Raw genomic sequence first — 17,646 nt, 5'->3', positions numbered from 1 at the left:
ATAGTATATTAACGAACGATTGTGAAGTAGTATATTAAAATACGATGATTTTGGGATTTCTGAAATATGAGTATCAGAGATTTTTATGTAAATTTGCTAATTGACTGAGACAAAATTCTCTGATTGCTTTTGTAGTCTAACAAGTTGCGTTATACAATTTATCGTATAGAATATCCAAACTTTATATTACATGCCTTCCTATTTCGCGTTTGATCCACAAGATACATCGGTACACAGTTTTAACGTTCTGTCGTAGGGGCGATTCACTATACATGAAGAACAAAGTTAAGAGCACAGTAATTATCAATATAATTAATATATACTTAATATACCAGTGAAGTTGAAACAGTTACATTCCAGAAGATTGTGAGCGAAAAGATAACTCGCATTGGAAGAAACTGTTCATTATCACTTTTATTTTGAGACTTTTAAAGGTGATGTTGAATAACTTAATACCTTACTATAATTATCATAAAGAAAATATCTCTGGTATTCTATCAGTGATTCCATTATTCGCAACAATAAAAATGCATACCTCTTTCCTTATGTTTTTTTTTTATCAGTAACTTTGAATAAATAGAAAAAGTAATATATTTTTTAATAATCCATTCATTCCAAAGTTTTTAATACAGAATATATAGAGGAAACGAATGCATTTCCACCGATAATTGTACAATGGTAGTCCGTCGGTTTTCTCGGATTGTTTCCTTCCACATCATCATTGCACCAACTATTTCACAATCGTTCACTTGCACTAATCGTACATCTCCTTTAGCTTACAGAACATAGCCACGAAACGAGATTTCATATTTTTCCCTAAATGTATAAACTTCACCAACATTCATCCACCGATTGATAGCCTAGGGAAATAAGCGAAAACTGAAAGTACCGGTATACAATGAATTATCGCTCTCCAGACGTTTCTCTCAACTTTATATCCATTTAGTGTGTTCAAGTATAAAAGCGATCACCTGTGCCAAAAACTGCCGACTGAAACATTTGGATCGAAGAAAGGATCGAATTTTTTAAACTTCGCACCTACATCGAAGTATATCCTCACCGAGAAGATTATAGCCGGAATTGAGCGAGCTGTTAGGCACCTGCCACCGGATGTGAGTGACGAGATACGAGTGGAGGTCAAATAAGTCCTTTCTAGGGTCATTCTACCAAAATCCAACGATAACCAAAGCCGAACGTGCTGCTCTTGAGTCACTTCGTGGTAATCCAGACATAATACTGCCAGCTGAAAAGGGTAATGCCATCGTCCTGCTGTCTACACAAGCTTATAAGAAGGAAAAAGCTGACCTACTACACGACCGTGCCTACAAGAAACTAACCAGAGATCTTACGTGAACCATTGAGAAGAAAACGTGTTGCTAAAGATCTACGGAAAGGTCTGTCCGCATACGGAAGCCAACCACATCGACTCTATGGTTCACCAAACGTTCACAAGAATGGTGTACCTCTGAGGATCATTGATGAAAATCAATGGCATGACTTATTTACATTTAATATAAGATTATTGTTTCTCAGTCAGTTGAACACTTTCCCTAATGTTTGTTTACTGATTTCCGTCACCAAATTTTCGTTTTCTGCACTTACCAAAAGACAAGTGTCATCTGCGTATCAGCTGAAGTAAAAGAAAACGTCTATTAGCAAATAATGTGGAAAATCTGCTCAGCAGACAGTCTCCTCTTCTTACTCGATTGAAAATAGTGTTGTCAAGTAACCCATTAAGAAAATCACAGCTGTAGTTGCGTGATAGGCCTATTTTAATATCTACATTTATTACCACTATTATCATTATTTGCATTTTGTTTTAATGTTGTATTTATCAAAAAATAAGTATTTTTTCATAAGGGTACTTAAAGAGAGGTCCGGATTACTTCGACAACTTCTACTGCAACGCAAGTTAGCCTAGAATAACATTTTCTTTACCTTATAATTGTGTTGAAACTGTCTCGTTTAAAAAAAGGAAAATCCCTTTTTCAGTCGTATCTAGGCTTCTCCGGTTCTAAAACAGGGCGGTGCCAAAAGTCAGGTTAGTTTTAATACATTGTCTGTAATACGAAAAAAATATATAGATAGATAGATTTCTATTATTAATTCTATCTCTATTCGTTTTTGTATAGAAAAGATCTTAATTGATTCAAATTTTGTTTTACAAGTATAAATATGAATCTTCATACATTCAAAACTCAGAAGATTGAGTCCTTTATCTCATAGGCTACAGCTAACCGTATTAACCCAGGAGGATTACCTTAGTTGTAACTTAATAGTCTAGGGGTATGCTAATAAACTGCGAAGCCCAAGTTCTTTTTTTTTTTTTTTTTTTTTAATAAATCCAAAAGTTCCATGGGCCCCCTTTAACTACTTTAACTCTTTATTGAGGTATATCTTGTTGAAAAGGGTACTCCCTACTTATGCCTTACACTTGGGACCAGGACATGTAATTTGTACGGACTCCCTACTTATTGCCTTACACCTGGAACCAGGACATGTAATTTGTACGGATAACATCGTTTCGTAGGTTTTGTTGGGGTTTTCCCCTTTCCTCTGCCATTATCATTTCACCAAATCTTTGAAAATCATTCACTTTTATATTAATCATTCGTTTCCTTAGTCTACAGGGCATAATCATGGAACATAAAACTAAAAAAAAAAAAAAAAAAAGTCATGTCATTTTATCCTTCTTGGTATTTCCTATCGGCCCCTTGCTTTACTCAATGACAGCTCGGGGCGGATGGCGAATGGGACAAACTGCGTATATGTGTGGGCCGTAAGACAAGAATATCTGAAGATATAGAGAGACTGACTGCAAAACAGTTTTCTAAATTTTAAATATTCTTGAAATCTGGGAAATGTGCTTTCGAATATTTATTTCTGTGATCATTGGAATTTTGAAAACGCTCGGCAAAGTTTGTTCTGCTTGGCAAAAATTGGCTCATATTAGGAATGTTTAATGTCTGAAAATATAATTCTACGTACAATACAGTATCACTATAGTAGTTGTGAAGAGCCCCACTCCACCTTTCAACATTTCTGCTAACAACTTAGAAAACTTCAATTGAATCATGATATACTAAACCGTGTCTTCCGTAGTAATAATTGCTTTGTGCTGAAACTTGGGAAGTGTTTAAGCCAATGCAGTCAATTGAAGAAATGTTGACCTATTGTATAGATATAAATGCATGATTTGTGTTTTGTCGTGATGCTTCTGCTCGTCGTGTGATTTCTGTTTCCGCTTTTGCCTATGCAGCTATAACTAGTTGTTAATATTTACTTTATTTTTAATCTTTCCAAGCTTTGACTTAACCTACATTTGTTAGTAATAGCTATTATACTTATGAAAGTAGTTCAATGTTTTTAATACACTAGGTATTGGAATGGACTATTTTGATCATAAAGTGCATGGTGATGCATAAAATATTATGGTGATTATTTTGAACAAGGAAGGGTAAGTAAATAAATATTGAGTTTTCAGTAGATTTAAAAAATAGTTCATAAACTTTTTTTTTTTTTTTTTAAGTAATGTTTGACATGGTATAACAGTACAAATCAGATAATAACAATTAGTAATCCCAATTGGTTATTAATATCCCCTCTCTCCCGCTCTCAATACTTAATAACAACCAACGTCAGCTATTACCATTTTCTAAGTTCAGATAGGTGAGTTTCACTGTATCCTAGCCCCACTCAATTGTTCAATACTTTTGCTAATAGCTTTTAGAAACTCATTGGATTGTAGTACACTAAATTAAGCCTTCTGTAAAATAGTTTTACTGTAGGATCTTCACGAAAGTGGAAGAAATGCAAATCACGGGGGAAGAGGGATAGAAATGGATTGAGAGGCCAAACTTCATAAGCAATTAAATGCTCAGAGAACATATTATTTTTTCATATCCAACTAAGCTAAAAATACTCTTCCATTTTATAATTTTCGTGTACTCTTAAACCAGAAACAAATTTAGTCTCTGGATATTTCATTGTTTTGGTATTTAATGGAAGTAAACACACTGATTTATTTATTTATTTATTAAAGAAATTTTAGCTTTTAAATTGTGCTTTTTCTTTTTTTTTTCTTTAAAGCTATATTTGATATACTGTACATGGAGATTCGCGAGCCGCGGATGACAATGGGGATATGATTCTGAATAGAAAAGGTCCTAAACATATGTGTTTTATTTCTAATAGTTTTCACGTGCGAGGCAGGTAAGCGTTTCATTTCGAGTGGACTTTCGAACAGTATACAAAACGTTGCAGTGGTGTTGATGTAGAGGAGGAATAGAGAGACTATTGTAAACTTTCCTTGAAAAATATACCTTTTCTCAGACTATTTACGGATATTGGATGGCAACACTATCGCCGACACAGACGAGTATCCATTCAAAGATAGTATTTTGTCTGTTGAACATATTCGGAAGCATGTTATTTGCTGTTATAATAGCAGAGATTTTTTTTTTTTTTTTAAATAAATTAATATACAGTAATGGACGGTAGTACATTTTTAAAAATTCCAGCGTCAGCCTACTCAAATATACATACATTTTTGTGCTCTTATATCAGTGTTCAGTGTTGCGTGGTAGAGAGCATTGGAACGCTCTTTTGTAGTGTTAGCAGCGTCCGTAGTGCGTGCTAGTAGTTCAGTGTGGGTATTCACTTCTGCGCTGTCGTCTTTCATTTAGCCTAATTAACAAACGTCTACGGGGATTAGGTCGGATGATCGTGAAAGCCAAGTAACCCCACAACCAATCCAGTGATTTGGCAAACGTTTGTCAAGATAATTCTTTACAGATCTGTTACCATAAGTGGGACCGTCATCATTCTGAAAATATTCGTACATACTCACCCGAGTATCCAAGGAAAGTTCTTCGACTTGCTCAATTAATGTAAGTTGCAGAAAGTTAGATATGTGATCGTCAATGCGTGTTTGGCTTCGTTTGTATATACACGGTTCACAGTGATCAAACTTTGAAAGAACAACAAATTATTTTTTTTTTTAAATCTGACTGGAACAAAAGAAAAAAAGAATAGATTTGTTTATTGTAGATTATCAGATATAGGCTAATGGGGCTATTCAAAATTCCGAGATTTAAAGATATCGTTAGTGTATAATTATTGTTTGGTACTAGCGTTTTGAAATGATAATGTTCTCGGTGTCACGAGTCAGGGAAAATTTACTTACTTAGAACAAGCAATACCAAAATTTTAGTGTGGACTCTAATACTATATGTAGGAAAGTATAATGAACAAAGTTCCAGACTTTTGACACTTACCAGGATGTTGATTTTGCATCTGAAGAGAAATTGGTTACAATTCCTTCTCATTTAGTGTTCGCCATACCCATGTTAATGGCATACCACGAAAACGAGCAGAAATACGTCTCGTGCTAGTTGTTGCGAGTGTATTAAACCATTACAAGAATGTATTCCTACTGTACATGTTACTGCAAACGTCATTCAGAAATAACATGGGCACTTGGAAGCATACTACATTCACACAAAAATCGAAGATATTTACAAACACTTTACGAACTGGAATCACCAGTGATACTCTTCAGCAGTAGTAGAATATTCCTATTGCAAAATCCGTAAACGTTTACTATATTATCATGTCCTTCAGAATGAAAAAATGTATGGCATCTTTAATGAGCGCATACACACGTAGGATACAGAACTCTTAGAAAAATTCGTTTATTTTCTTGCAACGCCTACGACAGTCAACTGTCACAGTTGTTAGATCTCCGCAGCAGTGAATATCCAAAAGAACCACAATAATCCGTAAAATCCGCAAAGTGATTATTCGTTTGTAATGTTTCCAGCGGTATTTCTACACATATAATGTTAATATTATTAGTTTTACTTGTATTATTAGTATTATTTTTATTATTAGTCGTAGCGGTACTGCGGAGCACAGTATCGACGGAAAAAACCGCTGAATCGGTACTGTACAGTATATTAAACAAGATTCGTGTAATCTTAGCTATTATTACAGCAAAAAAAAAAAAAAAAAAAATCCGGATATGTTTAACAGACAAAACAATATCTTTACATGGAGAAAAAGCGGAAAGGCTATTACTCACCGCAAAAAAATTGTAGCAGAATTTTCTACATGCAACAGGTAGCGCTTTCAAAAGATGCTACTTCCTTCCTCAGCCTGTGGTAGACTTCAAAAAGGATAAAAATCATGAAGGATGGTTAAAAAATGGTTAAAAGGTTAGGATATGTAAAAAAACAAATCTTCTGTCAAACATTAAAACACGGGAATAGAAACTCACTGACATTATACACTGCTGTTCACTGTTCTCTGTTCTTGCTTTCCAAGTGGTAAAAGTATGTACTGAGAAGATTACTCCAAATAATATTTATTTCTCCTCTATCCAGGTTAAGTGAAGGTCTTTCTGTGTGAATATATGATTCCTTAATTTTTCGTTCCGTTGCTGTTTTTGCTTTTTCAATTAAACATGATTCCACGATTTGATGGTTATAATCTCTAAGATGCGTTGCTAGACCGGATAACTGTTGCGGATTCCGAGATTTCGAGGTACGAACGTGCTCAGTTATTCTAGTACAAATGTTTCTTTTTGTTTGACCTATATGCACTTTATCACTCTGACATTTCACCCGATTGACGCCACTGCTTTGTAAAGGGTCAGTAAAAAATGCTTTAAAATTGGTTATGTATTTATCTTTAGATTTTGGAGGAATTTCTGAAATTTTTATGTTGTGTCTTTGCAGAATCTTCTTTATTTTTGCTGAAAAATGTGGAACCAAAGGGACACCAATCCATCTGTCAGTTACGGTATCTGTTGTTGGTTGATGCAATATTATGCAAAATGGTACAAACAAGTACAACAAGAGATCGTCGACACCCACCATGTTAGTGAGTTTCTATTCCCGTGTGTTTTAATGTTTGACAGAAGATTTGTTTTTTACATATCCTAACTTTTTAACCATTTTTTAACCATCCTTCATGTTTTTTATCCTTTTTGAAGTCTACCACAGGCTGATGAAGGAAGTAGCATCTTCCGAAAGCGCTACCTGTTGCATATAGAAGAAAATTCTGCTCCATATTTTTTGCGGTGAGTAATAGCCTTTCCGCTTTTTCTCCATGTAAAAATATTGCTTTGACTGTTAAACATATCCGGAAATTATTATTTTTGCCGTAATAATATCTAAGATTACGCGAGTCTCGTTTAATATACTATACAGTACCGATTCAGCGTCTTTTTCCGTCGATACTTTGCACCGCAATATCGCTACGACTAATAATAAAAATAATACTAATAATACAAGTAAAACTAATGATATTAACATTACGTATGTAGAAATGTTGGTTGATGCAATATTATGCAAAATGGTACAAACAAGTACAACAGGAGATTGTCGGCACCCACCATCAACCAACAACAGATGCAATAACTGACAGATGGATTGGTGTCCCTTTGGTTCCACATTTTTCAGCGAAAATTAAGAAGATTCTGCATAAGACACATCATCAAAATTTCAGAAGTTCCTCCAAAATCTATAGATAAATACATAACCAATTCTAAAGCATTTTTTACTGACTCTTTACAAAGCAGTGGCGTCTATCGATGAAATGTCAGTGTGATAAAGTGTATATAGGTCAAACAAAAAGGAACATTTGTACTAGAATAACTGAGCACGTTCGTACCTCGAAATCTCGGAATCCGCAACTGTTATCCGGTCTAGGAACGCATCTTAGAGATTATAACCATCAAATCGTGGAATCATGTTTAATTGAAAAAGCTAAAACAGCAACGGAACGAAAAATTAAGGAATCATATTATATTCACAAAGAAAGGTCTTCACTTTACCTGGATAGAGGAGAAATATATATTATTTGGAGTAATCTTTTCACTACATACTTTCACCATTTGGAAAGCAAGAACAGAAAACAGTGAACAGCAGTGTACAATGTCAGTAAGTTTATATTCCTGTGTGTTTTGATGTTTGACAGAAGATTTGTTTTTTTTACATATCCTAAGCTTTTAACCATTTTTTAACCATCCTTCATGTTTTTTATCCTTTTTGAAGTCTACCATAGGCTGATGAAGGAAGTAGCATCTTCCGAAAACGCTACCTGTTGCATGTAGAAGAAAATTCTGCTACGTATTTTTTGCGGTGATTAATAGCCTTTCCGCTTTTTCTCATTGAATATAATCACCGCTTGCAATATTGTGATAACTTTACATAGACTTTCGTCTGCGTCAACGAGAGCATGGCCATCCAATATGCACAAATAGTCAGAAAAACGGGATATTTTCCAGGGAACTTCTACAAATATCCCTCTCTTCTTTTCTCTTCATCTACACTACTGCAACGCACTTTAAACCATTCGAAAGTTCGCTCCATTGCCATTCGTATGAGATATGAATTGATCCGTACAACTATTACTGGATGTTCTATGAATATTTAGTGAATGTTGTCGAGTTCCAAGATTGAATTGATTGACGCGAGATTGGTTCCAAGATTGACGCAAAAACAATTGGATATAGAACACACATATATAGGAACTTGTTTGCTCAGAATAACATCCTCTTGTCATTTCACCCAATACCCGTGAAAGCTGTGACATTTGTTCCTGAATCTTCTTGCATGTTTCATAGTTCGGAACAATATCTTGAAAAACTGAACACTGTAATATTGTATCATAATCTCAAATTTGGAAGCGTAATGTTCGTCACTTAAGGCCTAGCATTTTTTATTTATTTTTTCATACGTTTTTCATTACATCAGCGTAGTGGTTGATGCGCTGATAATACGATCCAGAATTATTAATTTTATGTCACCCTCTGCATTATATTAAGATAAATATGGATGTTATCCAGCTTGTAAGCTTTTTGCTTATTTCAATAAAACAGTATTTCGCCAAACTCCCAAGTCTAACGTTAACTGAATGGCATTCACTAGAAGAATAAAGTCCTAATACCCTAACACACATATACTCGCTTTAGAAGTCGAGTGATGACTACATATTACTTAAGTATATCTATGACTGTCTTCTATTTTTTATTATTATTTTTATTATTAGTACTAATATACACACATTTACACTGGTAGTGTATATATATATATATATATATATATATATATATATATATATATATATATATATATATTAGTATTTCTCAGTGTTAGGAGTAATCTGAGGAACTGGGCCAAACGCCTTCACCATGTAACGTTTTATCTATATAAGGGTAGGTAGAGCTTGGTAAAGTAAAAATTATAAGTTTGAATCTTTTTTATTACTAGTTTATTATAAAAATTTACTATAAACAATATTTTAATTATAAAATATTATAATAATATGATTTTTTAAATGTAAAAATAAGCGTTCCTTCAACCTAAAGGTTTTGGGAATTTCTTTTTAGTAGCAAACTACGTAAAAAGAAAGTGTGAAACACTCTCTGCTCCATTGCAAGCCAGGCTGAGTTGTTATTAAAATTTTCCCGATGCTGCTTTAAAAAAAAAAAAAAAAAAAAAATCGTTAACTCCACTGCAAACTAAGGCTTTAAGTTAAAGTAAGTACTTCCTAGGTTCCACTGCAATCCCCCCCACACACACACACACACACTCAAAAAAAAAAAAAAAAAAAAATGCAAAATTAGTAACTGTCCGTAAAATTCTCACCGCTATATAGCGCGTCAAAAAGGAGTTACGCTGCTGTTCCCTCGTCGTCATGTAATCATAAGTATTGCTAAAGCCTCCATCGTAAAGTGAGCGTGCTTGTTGTTCGTAAACCAAAACACGTATAAAATGTTTGTACACACAAGCACGTAATACATTACAAGATCATTGATGTAGTTGAATGTAATCCATCGATTGATATATACTATTTTAACTTAGGATAATATTGTAGTTAAAAATTAAAATTCAAGAGTTAATAATAATAGTTATGGGCTTTATCTCGCTAACAACACTGTATACTAGTGTCTTATATTACTCTAATGAAAAGCGATAAGTGTAAACTTAAATATCAGTTTCATCTTAATAGGTGGTTATTGCACATCAGTTTTTAGGTTTACAAAATAAGATTGTTTATGTGGATTTTCTTGAAAAACTACGCATGATGTGTCACACACATTCACATCATTTTGTTAAGCAGAATGAGCTGTATCGATTGATATGTTTCTCATGTTTGGATATTCGATAAACATTAACAATTTTGTAGAACTTAAATGAAAAATAAAATTGTTATTTTTTGATTAGAGTTGCTAATGTGACCATCACCACTATTTATTTTTGTCATCACCATGACAGTTTTTTTTTATTTCGTTATTTTATCTTTATGGGTAACATACTAAATCGTAATCTAGTCATATTCACTAAATGTATAAGACTTCCGACAAGTGCTTCTTTTTCGAAAATGAAGAAAAAGACTGAGAGAAAGGGCAAAAGTTAGAAGAGGTTTTAGACAGTTTAACTCGGGCTCAAGATTGTCAAAGATATCTTTTGTGTTACACACATTCTATACAATCATCTTTTACGATGGACTTTCAGAAATTAGTATCCACTATTAAACAAACGTGTCTGGGGGGGGGGGGAATTGAAGAAATTATTAATTCGTTTCAAAATGAAATGCCCGTCGATAATAGTTTTATACAAAAACATTTAAGCAGCAAAATACATATACATACGATATACTATATTCAAAAGTAAAATCATTACGCAAGTAAAAAGTTTATAAGCGAAAGACCTGATACAAATGGAAATGAAATCTTTAAGTTATTTGTCCCACGGTTATGCCGGTTAGGCTAAAGGAGACGGTGATAAGAGAAGTGAATGAAATAGTGGAATTAATAAAGTGGGAGGAAACGAGAGAACCCCGAGAAAACCCACGAGCACGGTATTTGTCCACCACAAAGTCCACAGGACGCGAGCTGAGATTGAACCAGGGACCCCAAGTACCGGAGGTGAACGCTCTACCACTAAGCCAACGCGCCCCCCTAGACCTGATATAGTACCTTTGGTTCTTAACGTTAAGCTGTATGGTAATGTACAATTTTCAACGAACTATTCATCATAACGGAGAAATAACGTTTCAACTAGTTAATGTTGCGCTATTGAATATTTGAGATAAAAATCAGAATGCAAATTTTCGAAAACCTGAGAATAATTCATGACATTTATACCTACAAATAACATTTCGGTTTATTGAACAGAAATTAGGACGTTAATTTTCAGATGCTGTGTATTTTAGAAAAGAGCAATTATTATTGCAAGTAGTCTGTCCTTAAGTGTTAGGAGTATCTGTGTCATTTTAGGGATGTGTGTCACCGTTGCGGAACACAACAGAAGATACAATCTGCTAGTTAACAGCGTTTCTAACATATAGATTACGTAAAAATAAACAATATTTTTTTTAGCAAAATAAAAATTGCCAGGTATTATTGGCGACGAAGGACGTACTTTTTTAGTGTCATAAAGATGAACTTTTTCCGATGGGAGCTCATGTGGTTTGGATTCCACGTTAATCAGTAGGTCCACGTCTCATATAGCCTCGCTGCTGACCGGAAGTTAAACTCAAATTCACCTCAGCTCAAAAATGAACTTTATTTATTTGTTTTTTATTTATTATTTCTCTCGTAATATACCGGGAATTTTCTCAAGCATGTTATTCTGTGAAATTCTAAATCGTCTATCGACTATGTTGGACATTATTTTAAACAGGAAGTAAAATTTTAAGAGTTAGTGATAATTTAGACTATATCTCATTAACCATTACTATGTACTGTCATATTGCTATACAGTTTAATAGGATATACTTCAGTATCAACTTTTAGGTTGGGAGGTTCTCGTACAGTATCAGTTAAATTTACAAATAAATTAGTTTTTATTGATAAACTACGCATGAGCTCTACACTCATTCATCATTTTGTTGAGGTTAATGGGGTCCATCAATTGGTATATTGTCATTCTGTAAAGAATACTAAATACTGGAGTGTCAACTGAGAATCGAACCTTCTATTGCAAGTTAGCCAATGTAAATTTTAGGTTAATTTCTCACAGAATATTGCGAGAGATAAAGACTAACATGAATTGAAGGGAATAAGAAACTGATAATTGAGTGATAAAGAGGTTTTAATTTCATTACTCGTTCTCATAACGTGTATAAAGGCTGTAGTTGAGATACGAAGCAAGGAATCTGAAACTATTAGAAAAAAGTTAATATGAAAAGACACTTACATTGTGTTCCTTACGGTAGTTGAAGTAAACCTCGAAGGCTCCACCTCTTCTTGACTTACGTAACTTTTGTAGGCGAATGGTAAGTCTAGAGCTGAAGTGTAGACTTGAAGTGTATGTTGAGTGAACGTAGATGGTCCTTTTTATATACAGCTGCAGATGCAATCCGGACGCCTTTCATAATTCCTTGTCTGAGAGTTCCACGTCCATTGTCTGATAGAATTAAATAAGTTTTGGGCTTATTTCAATGAAGCGGACTTGACTTAATTCATTCAATTCAGACAGTTGGTATTTTGTGCTCAATCCAGCCTTTGAATTGATTACATAAACTTAAATATTTACAATAATTTCGGGGTTTTTAAATTTGGTATAATACAATTTCGTTAAACGCTAACAATGTAGATTTTAAGAAATATTTAAAGGTAGATTTGTAGATACAGTATAGATAGAGGCTTTTTCGTGTTCCTAAAGGATTCTGTGTGGTAGCAACTTACTTTCTGTAAATGATTCAAACGTGTTGAAATTGTTAAATTTATTGGGAAGTTATTCAGAGAATAGTTGTTCATTCTTTGGACTGTTTCTGAAATCTTGTGTTGTAAAAACGTAAAGAATTGCAATGCAGAAATAATTAAAATGTTTCATAAAAATGCTAATATAATATTTCTCTATTTCAGTTTACAACTGGTGCGAGGTGAAGTCTAAGATGTGGATATTGAATCTCGGAAAGCCAACACACGTTCCTAAACTAAATGAGAACATGGCTATTGAATTAGGTGCTAACTTACTGGGTGAAGGAATAATATTCATCATTGCAGCCGGTGTTCTGTATTTCGAATACAACAGAAGTAGTCGCAAAGAAAAGGAAAAAGAAGAGAAACTAAATAACGAAATATCAACGTTAAATTATACAATCCAAGAACTCTATTTCCAAACGGAAAAACAAGACGCTCAAATTAGGGAATTGATGCGAGTTGTGTATGATTTGGAATCAAAGCTAAAGCCTTGGCAGATATTTACCAAGAAACTAACCAAGTCTCCAGAGGACCAACAACCTAACTCTCAACCTACAGGAATCCTTAACGAAGCGATAGAGTATTTGCATAAAGATGTTAAAAGAAAGCGATAATGACTAATGGCTAGTGTAGATGAACACGTGAGCTGACTTTAGTATACGTTTTGTAGGTATTTGTATTTTCTAGGAAACAAAGTAACTGTGGAAAACAAAATATAGTGTCTTCTATGTGCAGGAAAGTTGTTAATTTTTTTTAACGTACATTTTTAAGTGGAAGAAGGTTGCAGTGAATTGGGTATAAATGCATGAATTTGAGTAATCCATAGGTTGTTATAGTAGATGTATACAATTCTAAAGTGAAACACTTCCATATAAAACAGTAAAAACTATTGTTTCTTATAAAATAGATGAGCATATACTTATCCAGAATTATCAAATAAGAGATTATTGGTCCTGTAAGATTTATGGTGAAATTAGAGAAAACAATATATACAAGCAATAATCGAAAAAGTGTATAAACGTAAATAGAATCTATGATTTATTCTAAAACACGTGACGTATTTAGTAATGGCTGATGACACAACTCAAATTATAAATATTACAAATGAAAGTCGTGTCACTACATTAGTCTAATTTTCAAATACATGAGAAAACACATGACAATTTGACCTAGTCGATCAAAAGTGCCTGACAGAGAACTGAACAAAAAGAAAAAAAGAGTGTATATAAACAAAGTCTAGTGCAATCTTAACAACTGAAGACTTGTTCATAATTGTGCAGTATAGTTTAAAATAAATTTATAAGCTTCCAAATTTTCCATATGTTTCACTTTATAAAATCTTGTAGAAGTGTACATTCGATCTCAGCTAACAGTAGCATGTATTGTGATTCCACAACTCTGAAGCGATTTGATGACTAAAATACAAATCTGGTATTTATTTAGGATTTATGGGCGCATAAGAGGATGATTTAAATTAACAAAAAATTGGCTAGTTATCAAAAAATCCTCTCTTGGAAAGCCTAAACACTTTTTTAGACGTTTCGGAACTCTCAGCTAGTTCCTTCCTCAGTGGCAAGGTGAAAGGGATTAAAATGGGTAGAAGATAAAAGGTGGAAAACAAGGAACCACTAAATAAATAAATGTAGCGTAAAGAGTAGATCCTGAGATGAACTAGCAGAGCGAAGTGCAAAAGGAGTGGACTGAATCAAAGAAGGTGCGGTGTCTATACTACGTCACTAGTGCCAGATTCAAAGAGGGCATCAAAGTTAGGTACCCATGTTGTATCAATGTTGCCAGTATCAAGGTTCAATGCAGGTTTGTATTTATGAATAAAGAATGATTCTTTATTTTTTTTTCTGAACCTATTACCTTAACCTGTTTTATATTATTTATATTGGCGCTTCATTTAAAGACAATATACACATAATATAAACAGGTTAAGGTAATAGGTTCAGCAAAAAAAAAAAAAAAAAAAAAAAAAAACCCCGAGATTAAAGAATCATTCTTTATTCATAAATACAAACCTGCATTGAACCTTGATACTGGCAACATTAATACAACGTGGGTACCTACCTTTGATGCCCTCTTTGAATCTGGCAATAGTGACATAACATAGACACCGCGCTTTCTTTGATTCAGTCAACTCCTTTTGCACTTCGCTCTGCTCGTTCATCTCAGGATCTACTCTCTATGCTACATTTATTTATTTTACACCTTTTATCTCCTATCCATTTTAACCCCTTTTACCTTGCCACTGAAGAAGGAACCAACTGTGAGTTCCGAAACGTCTAAAAAGTGTTTAGGCTTTCCGAGAGAGGATTCTTTGGTAAGTAATCATTTTTTTGTTAAGTTAACTGGTATCTGTTTGTTCATAATGTAACAAAGTTTTTGTAAGTTTGGTTAGTGAAAGGTACTAAGCATTGCAATTAAGTTAAATTCGAAAAAAAAAAAAATATTTTGCAGAAAATTACTTAAAGTCTGTGTTATACCTTGGCCGGCGAACGATGATTTCTGTCAATTCAGCCTGCGAGGACGACTGAGGAGCGCGGTGTTACCATGTGCTTCTTGCGCATGGGGAGAATCGTCTGCTTCCACGTTGAGAGTTAGAGGGGGTAAGTGAAAGTCTGGCAATGTGCGGTGGTTATCATGGAGACGCGACAGGTTCTGAGCCTAATGGGGCGTTTACACTTAGTCGATTTGCGTTCGATTCAGTTGAATTGACGTCACTTTCAACTTAATCGACCGCGTAAACGGGACTTCAACTTAATCGCTTGTTGATCGAAGGCGACTAAGTTAACGCAACTGAATTGAAAGACGTTCTATTTTCAGTGGTTGAAATAATTGAATTCATCCATCGATCTGATTCGGCCTAGTTGCTTCGATTTAGTGGCAAATGCAGCGAGTCGATTTAGTCGTGCGACTAAATCGACCAAGTGTAAACGCCCCATAAGGTTGGTTGACCTACTGTCTTCTGCTCGCTCGCCGTGGCCTTGTGCAAAGCTGTCAGAAATCATCGTTCACCGGCCAGGGTATAACAAGTCGAATTTCTGTTAATGAAGATCATTGAAAGTTTACTTATGCTATATTTTTATATATACACAGGATGTCCCAGAAGTTTTCCCACTCTTTTTCTCAGAAAAAAATTTTAGTGAAAATTGCTGAAATCCGTGATCCATCAATTTGGCGGACATTTTGGCTTAATAAAATTCAATTAGGGCCATCATCGTAGTGAGTAGAGGGGCAAATCAATAATTTTAAATAGCAAAGAGGTCTAGTGATACGTCATTTGAAAGATCCCTGCAAGACAAAATTAAGCTCACACAAAATTGGGAGAGGGGGGGGGGAGAATGATCTAAGAAAACATTCCAAGACCAGTACTCTTGTTTTAACAGTATGATATTTTGAGCTAATAAAATTCAAGGGGGTGTCGCCAAAATGAATGGCTGAATAATAATAATAATAATAACTAGCGAGGGTGCCAAGTAATATATCGTTTGAAATGTATTTGCAGGACAACATTTTGATACAACTATGACGGCAGTGTGTCGCCTCTAGCTTTACTCGATCGCCTTTTGCTATTTGTACCCATCTGCACCTTCTTTGTAACGGCACTGGTCGTTAGCTGAAACTGACAACTCATTTAATGGTGGACTTTTGATTTGATTTGATTTGATTTGATTTATTTGCGTTCATTTCACCATACAAAGTACACAAATTTGTACATATGGTATAGAACATGTCATTTCACAATAATACATTGGTTAAATAAAGAGTTAATAAACACATACAAACAAACTATAAGCATACGAATATAAAAACTAAATTTTTTTTACAATAAAAGAAGGAAAAAATAAAGATTTATTATTTAATCTAATGGTTACAGTATATCTACATACCAAGTTTTATTGCCTTCAGAAATAATAAATGATTATTCACCTATATACTCATCTACAGAATAATAAGATTTACAAATTAGCATATTTTTAACCTCTCTCAAAAACTTTATATCATCTATTATGTATTTCAATTCTCTTGGTAATTTATTATATAGCACCGCACGGAACACCCAATATATTGGCTATAATACAAGTAATAACTAAGTATTCAAGTACTTGGCTATTAACTGAATTGAAATTTGGAGTAAGCTCGGTTTTTACTTCAGAATTTCTGTAAAGGTATGTTAACTAAGAAATAGGTGTGAAGTGGATTTACTTTGAACAAACGTGAGCAAATTAAGGATCTGATATACCAATTTAAAGATTGTGCCTAATCCAATTAGTTGTAAAATAAAGACAATAAAGGTATGACATATTTTTGTTTGTCAAATCATGTGATTTAAACCATCCTAAACAGAAGTTTTTTTTTTCTTTTTTCTGAAAGATGAACCTGTAAGTTATATACACAGGGTGGTATATTGTGATACGATTGTTGCCATGTAAATATACTTGTAAATAAATATTTGTACCGTTCGCAGTTGTACTTTCCTTTTTTTAAAAAAAAATAATAATTCGAAATTAAAGGAAAAAAGATGAACAATATGAATTGAATTATTTGCAATTTACAGTAAATGACTAACAATGAATAACTTCTACAGAAGTGTGTATCTACTTTCAGCAAAGATTATTCAGATATTGAAACTATTGATAGAGTGTAAGGAACTCGAGCATATTCTTTTCGATGCAGATTAATGTTAAATTCCACTATACTGACCTGGATATTCCAGTTACAATCCAAGGAATGGTATTTCTCAAATAATTAAAATATTTTTCCTCAGTAGGACTAGGTTTATTATTCCAGCTTGTATATGGAATTCCGAAGCAACAATATATGTGAGAAATTCCTTATGCGTGTTTGTGATTTGACATTCCTGCATCGACTGATATGGAGAATATGAGAATTAAATTCGTTAAAGCTATAGTTTTGTGCAA

At 33.8% G+C, this 17,646-nt stretch overlaps 1 protein-coding gene across 4 annotated transcripts in view; it reads left to right on the top strand.

The window, feature by feature from the left end:
• The window catches only part of LOC145664227 (putative OPA3-like protein CG13603), a 68,746-nt gene extending 51,559 nt beyond the window's left edge, over positions 1–17,187 (top strand). For all 4 annotated transcript variants that reach the window (XM_081730695.1, XM_081730697.1, XM_081730694.1 and 1 more), the window contains one exon: positions 12,881–17,187. In XM_081730695.1, coding sequence (XP_081586821.1) covers positions 12,881–13,332 — 452 coding nt within the window. In that variant the 3' untranslated portion in view covers positions 13,333–17,187. The remainder of the gene's footprint in view (positions 1–12,880) is intronic.
• The last annotated feature ends 459 nt before the right edge of the window (positions 17,188–17,646 follow it).

The sequence above is a fragment of the Thermobia domestica genome, chromosome 11 (genome assembly GCF_964235325.1).
Source record: "Thermobia domestica chromosome 11, izTheDome1.hap1.1, whole genome shotgun sequence".
NCBI lineage: Eukaryota > Metazoa > Arthropoda > Insecta > Zygentoma > Lepismatidae > Thermobia > Thermobia domestica.
The sequence above is the reverse complement of the archived record's forward strand: the minus strand, read 5'-3'. Positions and strand labels throughout refer to the sequence as shown.